Here is a 12,706-nt window from a genome sequence, read left to right as displayed (position 1 = left end):
GATGTCGTACTTTGTGGCTGATTAAGAGATAGACGGTACTTTGCGGAACTATGGAGCTTTTTAACAGGCACATGGTACTTTTTGGAACTTTGCGGCTGATTAGTACTATGTGTAGGGTTCATGGTGGAACTTGAAGGCTTGTTAAGAAAGGGTACTGAACTTGGTGGAACTTTATAGCTTTATTAAGTATGACATCGGTACGAGATGGCTCTTGTCAAAGTGTCAAACACGGACGCCGGCAATAATCTCATTGCTGCTGCACAAGGTAGATTCGTTAATTGAAGAATGAATATTGAGTGAAGTGATTGTGAATTATCAGTAAATTGTGTAAAATTTTGTGTTAATCATCAATACAAAAGATTTAAAAATATACATATGTGTTTAAACGAAACAAATCTTGTTGTTTATTTCATCGATGACGCTTGCTTGAAAATAAAACACAAAGAAAAATAATCCCTGGCATCGTGGAATAAGGAAGCTGCTTAGGCGCTGTTTGAAAGACCCACATAGAACTTTAATGCTGTTTATCTACTGCAAAAGGCGAATTAGAGCAGCGATCTTTAGCGTGCCAAAATGAGCTGCTTAAGCAATTCTGGCTATTTGGGGCTATCAGCTCTACATTCGGGCTTGTATACTATATAGTCCCAGCTTCGTCCGTCGCAACAGGTTCTTTAAGGTGAACTGATTTTTTAGGCTGTAGAATGACCGGTTGGAAATCTTTGACAAAAGATAGGTGAATTCTGGGACGACTTCGAAAGTGCGTTCACCTATTTGTACGTCACGCCTACGTAGGTTTGGATTAGGGGAAAGCGGGGCAAAATGGGCATGTGGGGCAAAATGGGCACCCTCTATTTAAGCATTTTTTGACTACAAAGTTACTTTCCAATGCTCAAAATGTATTCATTAGAGTGTTCTATGAACACCATGTAGTTTTCATAACCCTTACATAACAAATAACTAAGAAAAATGCAAAATAAGGTTTAGCAGCATATTGATGTAATTTTTGCCACTTCGAAACTAAGCTTAAACGAGTGTCACAGGGATGCGTTGAAGTTTTTCATGATATATTTTTAAAGATATGATATTTCTTTACAATTTGTCTCAAGAAAGCAAGGCGATTGAATGCGTATTTTTAATAATATAACAAAAAATACAAAAATGCTTCACGTGGGGCAAAATGGGCAGTTACGCTTGGGGCAAAATGGCCAGATGCTTTTGACATACGGCGCTTGGTGAGGCTATGGTGTTGTATTTGTCGCCTCAAAATGATAACAGACACAGCTTCATAAGATTCGATTTTGTAGATTTAAACGTTTAAAAACTGTTTTAATCTTGATAACATATTTTTGGAAGAATTTTAAGGGCTTTTCTGACCAGCAAATCAAAAGATCCCAAGTAGCACAATCCTGTTAAGAAACCGTTAAAAGTATGCCTAAAAGTATTACTTTTAGCTTTCCATACAGCAGTAATTTTAGGGCTTACAACACTGCGTAACGCTTTCCTGGCTTCGTCAATGCTTCGTTAAAAATTAAAATTTTGCCGGTATTTTTAACGAAAAATATCAAACTCAACGAACAAATCGACAGAGATGGCTGTATTGCTCTTTCTCATTCTATATGCATTTTCTAGATCTTCGTTAAGTTACAACAGAAGGTGTTAATATTTCTTGGAATAAATGCATAAATTCACCACAAATACTTTTATTCGACATTTCATCGTTTTGTCACTGCATATTGTCACTTTATCACATAAGTTTCTTTCATTCCATGGGTTTCTTCCATTATATTAGCATGGAGGTCAGCTGCAGCCGTGGACGAAAAACTTGATGTCCAAACGCTATCCAAATCCAATATGCTGCGGAATATAAAACTTATGTAGCTCGTGTGAAGATAATGGTAATATCGATACACTGACCTGTTATAAAATCATGATGACACACAAATTAAACATTAGTTGATAGAAATTGTCGCAGACGCTTGGTTTTGTTGCCATCTACACAAAAGCTAACACACGAAGCTTGACGAACTTTTTGACATAAGAAATGGAGGCGCCATGTACGTGACCATGTACAGTATGTCTCAAAAATTATCGTCATCAAGAGCATGTTATTTTTCCCAAGAAAATATAAATTTTTATGAAATTTTTTCTCATTTGCAAATATTGCATACCCTTTATCAAACTCTTCACATATATTATTTGAACATATGAAATTTTATTTTTTTATTTTTAAATTATTTTTTATTATCACCGCAGATTCAAATAGAGGAATAAAAGAAAACACATAGTTTTCAAACAGTTAATAAATAAAATGGTTTGGTGTAAAAAAAACGCATTATTACATACATAAGAATGAAAAATGATTTTCCGAATATTGAATAAATTGGAAATGGTGTAGATAAAATTTGAAAAACACTGTGTGTTATATTAACCCGAATCGATAAAAACGAGTGTAACGGAATACGTCGTTATGATGTAACGCTGGCCAATGTCATATTCTCTTAAGAAACTCTATTTGATTTTTAAAAGCTTTAAAAAACTGTTAATAATCAAATAGAGTTTCTTAAGGCTACTTGGGATAGAACGAAAAATACATTTCACGAAACGTGCGCAAAAGCCTAGACCATTACCTAAGCGCAGTTGTTGTGGCCCAAATTGCCCCAGTGTTTTGACGTTTCACAGTTTGTTTACATATGCCCATTTTACCCCGCGTGTCAAAATAGCTTCTCGTAAAATATCAACTTTTATTTTATATTATTTTCATATTTTTCAGTTGTTTTTATTCTATGTGGCAATTTTAATCCATAGATAAATGGTTGAGGCATACATTAATGAAAGAAAAATTGTGTTTTGTGGAATATTCAAAGGAATATTTAGTGAACTGCTTAACATACCCATTTTGCCCCGCTTTCCCCTATTATTATTGGTAGGGTCGTTGAAGTTGCCACCATCACTTTGGTCTTTGCCTCCTTTATCTGCAATCCGAGGTTCTCTGCCGCCTGCTCGAACATGAACCTTTAATGGCTAAAATAAGCAAAATATAAGGGAAAATTGTCTCTTAGCTGTGCTTTACAAGTTTTGCAATTCACAAGTTGAGAGCTATTCTAGTTAGATATAATCAAAAGGATAACAAGAAATAAAATTAAAAAAGTACACAATTTAACAAAACTTGATATAGCATTCGATCCTCCTTCGCGGGAAAAGGAGTACCGTTTGCGTGTTTTTTCTTCCATGTTTATTTACGCATTATGCTTGCGAATTATTGAATATTTAAAGTGTAATAGTGTTGCCCGTTACATGTTTATAGGGGTATATAATAACAGCTCAACACACCGTGTATCAACATCGATTACTAACATAGTGGGATGGGTGGGGAGCGTTGTGGACGACCCGTTTTGCCTCGTCTCCTTCGTTCGGTCGGTCGGATCCGTCTCCGTAAAGGTTTTTTTTAGCGTCTATTAGGCCTGCGGTCACCGGCTGGGCCCTGTCTAAATCTCCTCCCGCTCCTGCGTTATTGCCCTGTCCGTTTTGTCACAGGAGGTGTGTCACAATTATGTGGAAAAAAATTAAAAATTAAATTTCACCGGCTGTAAAATGCTTCGCCTTCATGATTAGCGCGTGCGCGCGTGTGAGTGTGCCGGGTTTTTGTTAGATGCTTTTAATGCATCGCATACGCTAAAGCGCTTGCATTGGTTTAATTTACATTTGGTTTGGGAATAGTGAAACGGGCGCCGTTTTGCCGTGGTACCAAAAATGGCACAACTAAAAATTAAAGTGAGGGAGAAGAATGCCTCTTCCGTGTGATGCGCGTAGCAGCACAATCCCGGGGGCTGGCACCCGGGCACACAGCACTATAATACACGTGGACCAATGCGCGACACTGCTGCTGCTGCTGCGGACATGTCGAAGGAAATCTTTAGTGTGCTTTTACAGTCCCAGCCCACAACAGAGTAAGCAAGACCGAAAGCACCGAAGTAGCGTCGTAAAATCGTTATCGTGAACGGCTCTCCAGCACCTGCAGCTGCTGCCTGTGCATGTGTCGTTAAAATAAGTAGCTAAACGGTTGGAGAGATTTAAAAACGAGCAAAAACCAACCCATTCGCCTCTGTTGGCAAAAGAGGCCTAAATGCGCTGACCGCTTCCGCTTGTCCCTAGAGCCGCTGGGGCTTTTGCTTTCCCTCTCCCTCCCCCTCCCCCCCCGGCTATCAACATACAGACACACGCACATACAAGCATGCACAGGTGGGTTTGATCGCAAGCGCGCGCCTTTCGCGCGCCGGGCACGCAAAAACGACAGTAAGTACGGCGCGCAGCAAAATGGCCCGGTCCGGTCGAGCGCCCTTAGGCAAAGTTGCAGCACGAGTTCGTCTTCTTCGCCGTCTTGTAGAACGCTTTGCTCTGTATCGAGAGCGACTCGGACTTGTACACCAGATCGTCCAGCTTTTCGCCCCGCTCCAGCACGGACTCGATCGTGTTGCGCAGTATGATCTTCGTCTCGTCCAGATCCTCCTGCATGCGGGTGAGCGCGTCCGCTTCCCGCGGGTCCTGATACTTGCTGAGCGTGGCCGGCAGCGTGCCGAACTGTATCGCGGCCTCGCTCGTCGCCACCGGCCACTGTTCCGGTCCGACCTTCGCGGCGAAATCGTCCAGCACCTTGGTGAGCAGCGTATGGCCGACGCGCTGCGGGTACTCGTGGTCCGCTATCAGCACCGCGGCCAGGTTGTCCGCCCGCACGTACACGTGGCACATGTACACGTCCTGCTTGACCGACTGCCGGGTGGCGGCCTGCGTTCGCTCGACGAGCGTCTTGCTGGCGAAGCTGCAAAACGCAATGGTCGTCAGTGGGGGATGCCACAGGCACAAACACTGCAAGGGGATTGGATTGCGAAGGGGCTTACCTGATGAATTCCTGGACCGAGCCGCGCTGGAAGAAGGAGAAGCTCTGCAGATCGTAGGCCGTCTTCAGGAGCCGTGCCTCGGTCGGCGCCTTGTAGAACACGCTCAGGGCGTACAGTTTCACCATCTCGGCCCGGTTGGCTGTGACGTGGGTGTGCTTGGGGGTAAGCTCGTCTGCTCGCAGCAGCACTTAACAATCGGACCGTTTGATTCCGCAAAGGCAGGCACTGTTGTTCTGGTGATGCGGGGGCTGTCTGGTTAGCTTAGCACTGTTCCAGGTTGGTTTTGTTTTCCTCAGGCCTCTTCCACCACCGAATTGTTTGCTGGATGCGTTTGTTGTTTTTCTTCTTCTTCAAGGCCCTGCGCTAATGGAATGCTAACCGTAGGAGAGAAGAGACGCAAAATAACACACACACTCTTCCTCACATGCAGTCTTTACACAACCCGCTATGCACACACGCACGCGTAATGCTGTGCGACGAAATATCGAACGAAATGTAAACGATTAATCACAGACCGTTGTTGCTTCTGAGCCTTCTTGCTGGGGAATCCAATTTTCAATCTGTTATGATCGTTCCCTTCCCTGCTCAATGTATAAAGAGCACAAAGCAAACACACACACACACGCACACACTCCTACATCAGCAAGCAATCATCATCAAGCAGTAGGTTTGACAGCAATCAGTGAATGGTTGTCCGTTTGACAGTTGAAATTGCTGCCAGTTTCACATTTATCGCACAAAGATGATGGAAGCGATGATGGCGAGGGAGTTGGTTGAGCGGCGTTGTGGTAGACACATTCATTTAGTAAATGTTCGACAATTAAACAAAAAAACACTCTTCGGAGGAATCAGCAAACATCCACCATAAAAAATAAAATAAATAGAACACAAACAACGGAGTTTCAGCTAAGGGTGCCTTCTACTGGTACGTACAGATTACACGGCGTGCTGTCTGTAGCTCATTTTTAAGCGAATGTATTTTGAGCTACTTTTTGAGACCCGTTTGCAATTAAGATTTTTGGAAGGTTTATTAAACGATTGAAATTACTGACACCTTCCTTTGTTATTTTTCTGTAATATTCTCAATTGACTGATTACTAATAGTCTAGAAATCGTAACTCAACATGCTCATTTACAATTTGCTTCTGAGGGCGTTTCTACATACACCGAGACTACAGCTGAGAGATGGCTGTGAGAGAATTGACAATCGGTTTCTCACACCGGTGTGTGTAGAAGCTCTGAAAAGCGCCGAGATGAGACTTTTAAAATGATGTTCAAAAAATTCATTTTAATCGCTAAAATGAAGTCAAAAAAGTTTCTTTTACTTTTTAATAATATTTCTACGATTATTAGACGGCAAAAATGCAAACTATAATTGATCGTTCGCCATAAACTGCCAATTCAATTTTTTCTCAGCTCCATCGTTCTTTGCATGCCGAGGAGATTTCTCTCACCGAAAATGCTGTCAGTCGCTGTCAAAGCATGCTGTCAGTTATTTTCTCAGCTGCTTTCTCGGTGTCTGTAGAAACGCTCTGACAGGATTTTCTGTCAAAATCGATAGAAATCTTTGAATTTATTGTTATGTTGGGTAAAAAACAACGTGTCAAAAAAACTGAATTGAACTGAAAAAACGGCTTTTAATATCAGGTGATCAATAAATTGAGTGCGAAATGTGAACACTTACAGATGCATTTCCATGTCCTTTTACAATAATAATAAGCCTATGACAAACTTAAGTTTAGATGTTTATCTTACGACAGATATTCCAGCACTTCTAGCGACACCATGATTCTAAATTGAAAGTCGATTAGTCACGCCACTGAACGTAGAAGTGCCCAAGAGTGTCGAGCTAAGACTGTGCAAATTTTACTGGCTAATATGAAATCGATCAAGCTTTTTTTGCTATGCGGCCATAGTATGCGATAAATGTTGATAATTTATGAGCTTATATAAATGTCAAATGATTAGCTTTATTTGCTCCACCCACTTTGTACGGCACCTTTCCCCTGTCATCCGCTATCAAAATATGCTCAGTTGCAGTTATGGTCGGTGTGTCTAGCAGGGCCTTTTCCATTAAAGGAATACTTCCGAAGTTTATCTATCGTTAACATTCTTCTATTTGACGTCCTACGCGGACATGCCGACCTATACAGGCTTTCGAGACATAATTCATTACTACGTAGCCGGATAGTCAATCCTAGGGGGGGTCAATCATTGTCGTTGAAATGAATGATATCGAAGAGGCTGTTTCCATTCCACTCAAAAATCCTCCATGAAATAGGGCTTTCATAATCATTCACACAGTACCTATCGCTGTGTTCACCATAATGAAGCGGTAAATTTAACTGTTTTTTACACTCCGTTCATTTGTACCTTAGACCCGTGGCAACGCTGTTTCGACGATCGCACGTCCGACGTTAACTGTCAAATCTCATATAAATTTTGTCCGATACAATCGCATCGGATAAGCGCTGTCACGGCCCTTACGGTGGCTTTTTAAGTTGATTTGCACATGAAATATTGCCTCGAAGGTAGCTCACTGTAGCCGAATGTGTAGCTCACCAGCAAAAAAACCAACCAACCATTTGCTACTTGGGTAATCTATTTGCACTGCCCACACACGGCATCGGATTTTGACAGCTCGCACGCAGATAAAGCTTGACGTTTCGGTTTCGCGTCGCCGCTACCAAGCACTGCATCCGTAAACAAAGCCACCCGCAAACTCAAAATATTGTACTCTTGCGCTGATTTTAGTTTCTGGTTTTAGTTCGCGCTGCAGCTCCCCCATAGACTTGGTGGAGCTTCGGTGAACGGTCGGTGCACGCATGATTGGTACCGAAGTGAGGAGGGAAGTGCCCAGCAAGTACGGCAGAGACGTGCCGAGGGGAATGGTTTGCCTGGTGTGTTGGTAGCTAGCTGGCGCGCTGTGCAATTGAGAGTGCGACAAGTAACCGCCAGCAGTTCACGTAGACGGTACGCGCTAGGGGGGAGGGAGCCTTGCGGCTGCCGGTTTTCTTTTTAGGACAAACGACATCATCAAACCTGCTGCTGTGGGTGAACGCCTGCGCCTTCGACCTAGCCACGTAGGGATAGCGCGGAATGGAGGAAGAGTTCGAAGATGAGGCGTGGAACAACAGTGCTGGTCGGGGCAATGCGCCCGAGGAAGAGGTATGTAAAGCCAACACCAATCGAAACCCGCACCCGTAGCGCAACTGCCAATGCATGAGTCCGTTTCCGTCACGCCGTTCCGTTTTAGGCGGAAAACCACGAGGAACCGTCCGAAAACCCGAAGGCGGTGGTGAGCGACTGTTTGCAGCTGTTCTCAAGCGTCGACTACATCATGGAGCCGGGGATCTTTGTGCAGCTGAAGCGCTACTTTCAGGCGGGCGGCACACCGGAACAAGTGATCAACACCCTGTCCGCCAACTACACGGCGGTGGCGCAGACGGCGAACCTGCTCGCCGAGTGGCTGATCATGGCGGGGGTGCGCGTGACCGACGTGCAGGCGATGGTCGAGAACCACCTGAAGGACATGATACTGAAGACGTTCGATCCGAAGAAGGCGGACAAAATCTTCACCGAGGAGGGCGAGACGCCCGGCTGGCTGACGGAGATGATCGAGCACCACACGTGGCGGTCGCTCATCTACCGGCTGGCGGAGGAGTACCCGGAGTGCCTGATGCTCAACTTCACCATCAAGCTGATCTCGGACGCCGGCTTCCAGAGCGAGATTACCTCGATCTCGACCGCCGCCCAGCAGATCGAGGTGTTTTCGCGCGTGCTCAAGACCGCGATCGCCAAGTTCCTGAGCCACCCGGAGGACTGGCAGGGTGCGATCGAGGAGGTGGCCAAGATGGTGTGCCACGGGCAGCACACGTACGTCTACAGCCAGGTGCTGATCCAGGTGCTGTCGCAGGAAGCGAAGGGGGGCTTTATCATGAAGCGGCTGTCGCAGGAAATTACCAAATACGCGCTGAAAAAGTAAGTAGAAGACTGGTTGCAGTCAGTGCTGCAAAGTGTTAAGAGCATCACGAGATGTTCGCCAACGAAAACAGTGGTACAGAACTGTTCACCAACAGAAATCGCGATACTCTGGCTAACAAGCTGAGCTTAGGGCCGTCGCAAGCATAATCATGACTTTTTTTCTGGCTGTGAACAGTGTCACCAACACTCATGACTGAAACGAATCTCCAATCAGCTCACGTACACAACTGTGATGATCAGAGGTAAGACTCATACAGTTGTTTCGACCATCACATGCTTGGTGACAATTTTTTAGCACACAAATTATGGTCAGTCACTTGGTCATGACATTTTTTCCATATGATAATCACATCATTCTTGGAATATACTTGGTGTGTGGTCCCAAACAAAATGAGCATGCTTTCTCGCTCTGCATCTGCTTTGATGGTCTGTGGGGTCAAACAGAGCGAGAAAACATGCTCATTTTGTTTCTTTAAACCACTTGTTCGCACCGCATATAATGCATGACTATCGTGATGATCATCGACAGAAAATGTCGCGACCATGTGACTGATCAAGAGTTGGTTGCACACAATGTCACCAAACATGAGATGATCGTTTGAGTCTCACTACTGATCATCACAGTACAGCTCGTGACGCTGACACTATTTTGTGTCATCCAGAATTTGTCGTGACTTTATCAGTGACATTTTGCAAAACTGATCACAGTAAAAAAAGTCATGACATTGTGACTGATCAAGCGATGGTCGCAAAAATGTCACGAAGCAAGCATTGATCACATCAATCGTTTTAAGTACTACCTCTCATTATCACAAATGAGTACGTGGCGCTGACATGGATTTTGTTTCAGTCAGATGTGTGTATGACATTGACAGTGACATTCTGCAGCACTGAGTAGTTGTGTAGTTTGTAGTTGTGTTCGGTAATTTTGGTCACGTTTGTCATCTCGCCGCCCACGTCTTGCAGCAATCACAACGTCACGCCGATCACGATGGCACTGAACGGGTCGTCCCGGCATCCGCAGGCCTGCGAAGCGCTCACCTCGATGCTGTCCCGCAACACGCTCAACCCGGCCGACATTACCGTGCTGTACCGGAACTACACCTCGCCCGAGCCGCCCCCGATCGATCTGATCCGCAATCCGCAGTTTCTCGAGCTGCTGGTCGACTCGCTGTTCAAGGTCGGCGTCAAGATCAACCAGGAGCACAAGTCGAAGTACATCTATCTGCTCGGGTACGCCGCGAGCGTGTGCGAGATACCGACGAAGAAGGGCCAGCCGAAGGGGCACCGGGTGCTGAACAAGGACGAGCTGAAGGCGACGATCATCGCGATCGAGAAGGTGCACGCGATCTGCAACGTGAGCCGCGGCTCGAGCGAGCTGATCGCGGACATCTCCACGCTGTACAGCTGCATCCGCTTTCCGGTGGTCGGCGTCGGCGTGATCCGCTGGGTCGAGAACACCGTCACCGAGCCGTCCTACTTCAAGCTGTGCACCGAGAGCTGCCCGCTCCATCTGGCGCTGCTGGACGAGGTCGCGTGCGTGCACGCGTCCCTGCACGACCAGATACTGCGGCTGCTGGTGCGCCTGTTCGAGTCGAAGCAGGACGAGCTGGAGATACTGGTGCAGCTCGAGCTGAAGAAGATGCTGCTCGACCGGATGGTCAATCTGCTGGCGCGCGGGTGCGTCGTGCCGGTGGTGAAGTACATCAGCCAGTGCTGCACGCGGGGCGACACCGACATCTCGCTCATCCGGTACTTCGTGACGGAGGTGCTGGAGACGGTCACCCACCCGTACTCGAGCGAGTTCGTCCAGCTGTTTCTGCCGATGGTGGAGAACGAGGAAATTACCGGCTCGATGCGCGGCGAGGGCGACAACGATCCGGTGTCGGAGTTTATCGTGCACTGCAAGGCCCACTACACGACGCTGTGAGGCGGTGGGGTTTGTTGATCCTGGTTGCTTTTTTTTAACTTTTTTCATCCCTCTAGCGAATGTGTTTTTGAGACACACATACACACACACACACACACGTGCGCAGAGCCGTTTGCCGGGTTACCTTTGAGTTTCGCGGCAAACGTGCAAAACGTGGGGTGTGGTTTTTTTCTTCTTATGCCAATCAGTCATCATTTCTTGTTAGTATGTAAGCTTTATTTTTATAATCATTTGTTTTTTTTAATTGTGTCACAAAAAAAAACAAAAAAAACAAAACGGCATGGCAGACGATTGGAATTTTTAGTAGTAGAAATTTTGCTCTACAGTGCTTGCACGGTTGTGGAGACATTCATTAACACCGGCGCAATATGGAGCGTCTTAGCAATTGAAGTTTTATTTCTGCTTTTGCATCCCGACTCAACCCACTTGAAACCGATCGTCATGAACATCAGGTGAAGGGCTTTATTTAAACAAAACAAAAAAGTGTACCCCAATGGAAATCTTTCTATTTTGCAACTGTGTTAACAAGCAGTTCGTAGCGTTTCCGTTTCCTTTCCGTTGTTTTATTTGTATCCCCCCCCCATTTATCTAGGGATTCTTACTCCCCAGCGCAATCTTTGGCAGTGATGCGAAGCGGCATTAGTTGTAGGATAAGTTTTACGAGCGCGTTATGAGGGAAACGAGAGCAAAAGCCAGTTAGTGAGCGGAGGAAATAAAATATTAGTATCTTAAGAAAAACAACCACCTGCATTGTGCTGCGTACGAATCATAGACTAAGCCGGGAGCGAATTGTAAGGGTGTGAAATTGAGAACATGTTGCGTGTAAAGCAGGGTGTAATATTTGATCGCCGGCGCAACAGGCGGCCACTGGTGTAGTACTAATTAGCTGACAACTTTCAGCAGCAAACGCAACCAACCGCCTGCAGCTTCTTAGTGGGAGGCTGCGAGGGGGGAAGGTACATTCAGAAAACAAAACAACAAATGTTAAAAAGAATCGTTTGTGTTACTTCCTACCCGGCCCCAAAACGGCAAGAAAAGAAGGTCAGGCACAATTCGTTCCTAACAGATTCCTAAACACTCCACACCGGCACACGGCGCGTAAAGTGCGCGTTCCGGCCCAAATTAATCATCTGATAAGGTGGATGGCCGTTCGAAAAAAAAAAATATATATACGGGAGAGCAGTTAGCCTGCAGTTAGCCAACACACCGATTGCACATAGTAAGTGTGTACGTCATTATTTGTACCAGGAACACCTACTAGCCTCCCCCCTCTCATATTGGAGGAAGGATGATATTGCGGAAAAACGGCACGTACACACTAGTGATGGGAATGAATGAAGTTTTCGCTGGAATCGATTCCGGATAGTAGGTCTGGAATCAGTTTCCCGAATCGGCTCCCAAATTGGTTCCAGAATCGGCTCCGGAATCATAATCGGGTCCGAAATCGGAACCGGATTCGGAATCGGTTCCGGAATCGAAATCGGCTCCGGAATCGGAATTGGCTCCAAAATTGGTTCCAGAAACGGTTCCAGAATCGGCTTCGGAATCGGCTCCGGAATCTATCGGTTTCGAAATCGGAACCGGTTCCAGAATCGAAATTGATTCCGGAGTTGGCTCCGGAAAAAGCTCCAGAATCTTAATCGGTTCCGTAATGGAAATTTACTCCGGAATCGATTCCGGAATCGGAATAAGCTCCGGATTCTGAATCGGCTCCGGAATCGGAATTGGCTCCCGAATTGGATTGAGAATCGGCTCCAGAATCGGCTCCGGAATCGGCTCCGGAATCGGTTCTGTAATTGGCACCGGAATCATAATCGGTTTCGGAATTGTAATTGGCTCCGGAATCGCCATCGGCTCCGGAATTGAATCGGATCCGGATTCGGAATCGGCTCCGAAA

The 12,706-nt window shown here is 45.6% G+C and overlaps 2 protein-coding genes across 2 annotated transcripts; one reads left to right on the top strand and one right to left on the bottom strand.

The window, feature by feature from the left end:
- Positions 1-3,166: 3,166 nt before the first annotated feature.
- On the bottom strand, positions 3,167-5,570 carry LOC121595196 (synaptobrevin homolog YKT6). The gene is made up of 2 exons (XM_041918951.1): positions 4,896-5,570; positions 3,167-4,816 (listed from the first exon to the last, which is right to left on the bottom strand). Exons 1-2 carry the CDS (start codon positions 5,018-5,020, stop codon positions 4,339-4,341), a joined length of 603 nt encoding a protein of 200 aa, XP_041774885.1. The 5' UTR covers positions 5,021-5,570; the 3' UTR covers positions 3,167-4,338.
- Positions 5,571-7,543: 1,973 nt separating this feature from the next.
- On the top strand, positions 7,544-11,550 carry LOC121594381 (negative elongation factor D). Its single transcript, XM_041917567.1, has 3 exons — positions 7,544-8,063; positions 8,152-8,876; positions 9,846-11,550. Exons 1-3 carry the CDS (start codon positions 7,995-7,997, stop codon positions 10,807-10,809), a joined length of 1,758 nt encoding a protein of 585 aa, XP_041773501.1. The 5' UTR covers positions 7,544-7,994; the 3' UTR covers positions 10,810-11,550.
- The last annotated feature ends 1,156 nt before the right edge of the window (positions 11,551-12,706 follow it).

The sequence above is a fragment of the Anopheles merus genome, chromosome X (assembly GCF_017562075.2).
Source record: "Anopheles merus strain MAF chromosome X, AmerM5.1, whole genome shotgun sequence".
Lineage (NCBI taxonomy): Eukaryota > Metazoa > Arthropoda > Insecta > Diptera > Culicidae > Anopheles > Anopheles merus.
Note: the sequence above shows the minus strand (reverse complement) of the source record. Positions and strands in the feature narration are given on the sequence as shown.

Excerpts from the sequence above, each read along its gene's own strand:
- LOC121595196 (XM_041918951.1), bottom strand. The coding sequence starts at position 5,020 with ATGGTGAAACTGTACGCCCTGAGCGTGTTCTACAAGGCGCCGACCGAG. Across the intron at positions 4,817-4,895 it reads TCGGTCCAGGAATTCATCAG|CTTCGCCAGCAAGACGCTCG; the intron begins GTAAGCCCCTTC and ends TGCGTTTTGCAG.
- LOC121594381 (XM_041917567.1), top strand. The coding sequence starts at position 7,995 with ATGGAGGAAGAGTTCGAAGATGAGGCGTGGAACAACAGTGCTGGTCGG. Across the intron at positions 8,064-8,151 it reads GCAATGCGCCCGAGGAAGAG|GCGGAAAACCACGAGGAACC; the intron begins GTATGTAAAGCC and ends GTTCCGTTTTAG. Across the intron at positions 8,877-9,845 it reads ACCAAATACGCGCTGAAAAA|CAATCACAACGTCACGCCGA; the intron begins GTAAGTAGAAGA and ends CACGTCTTGCAG.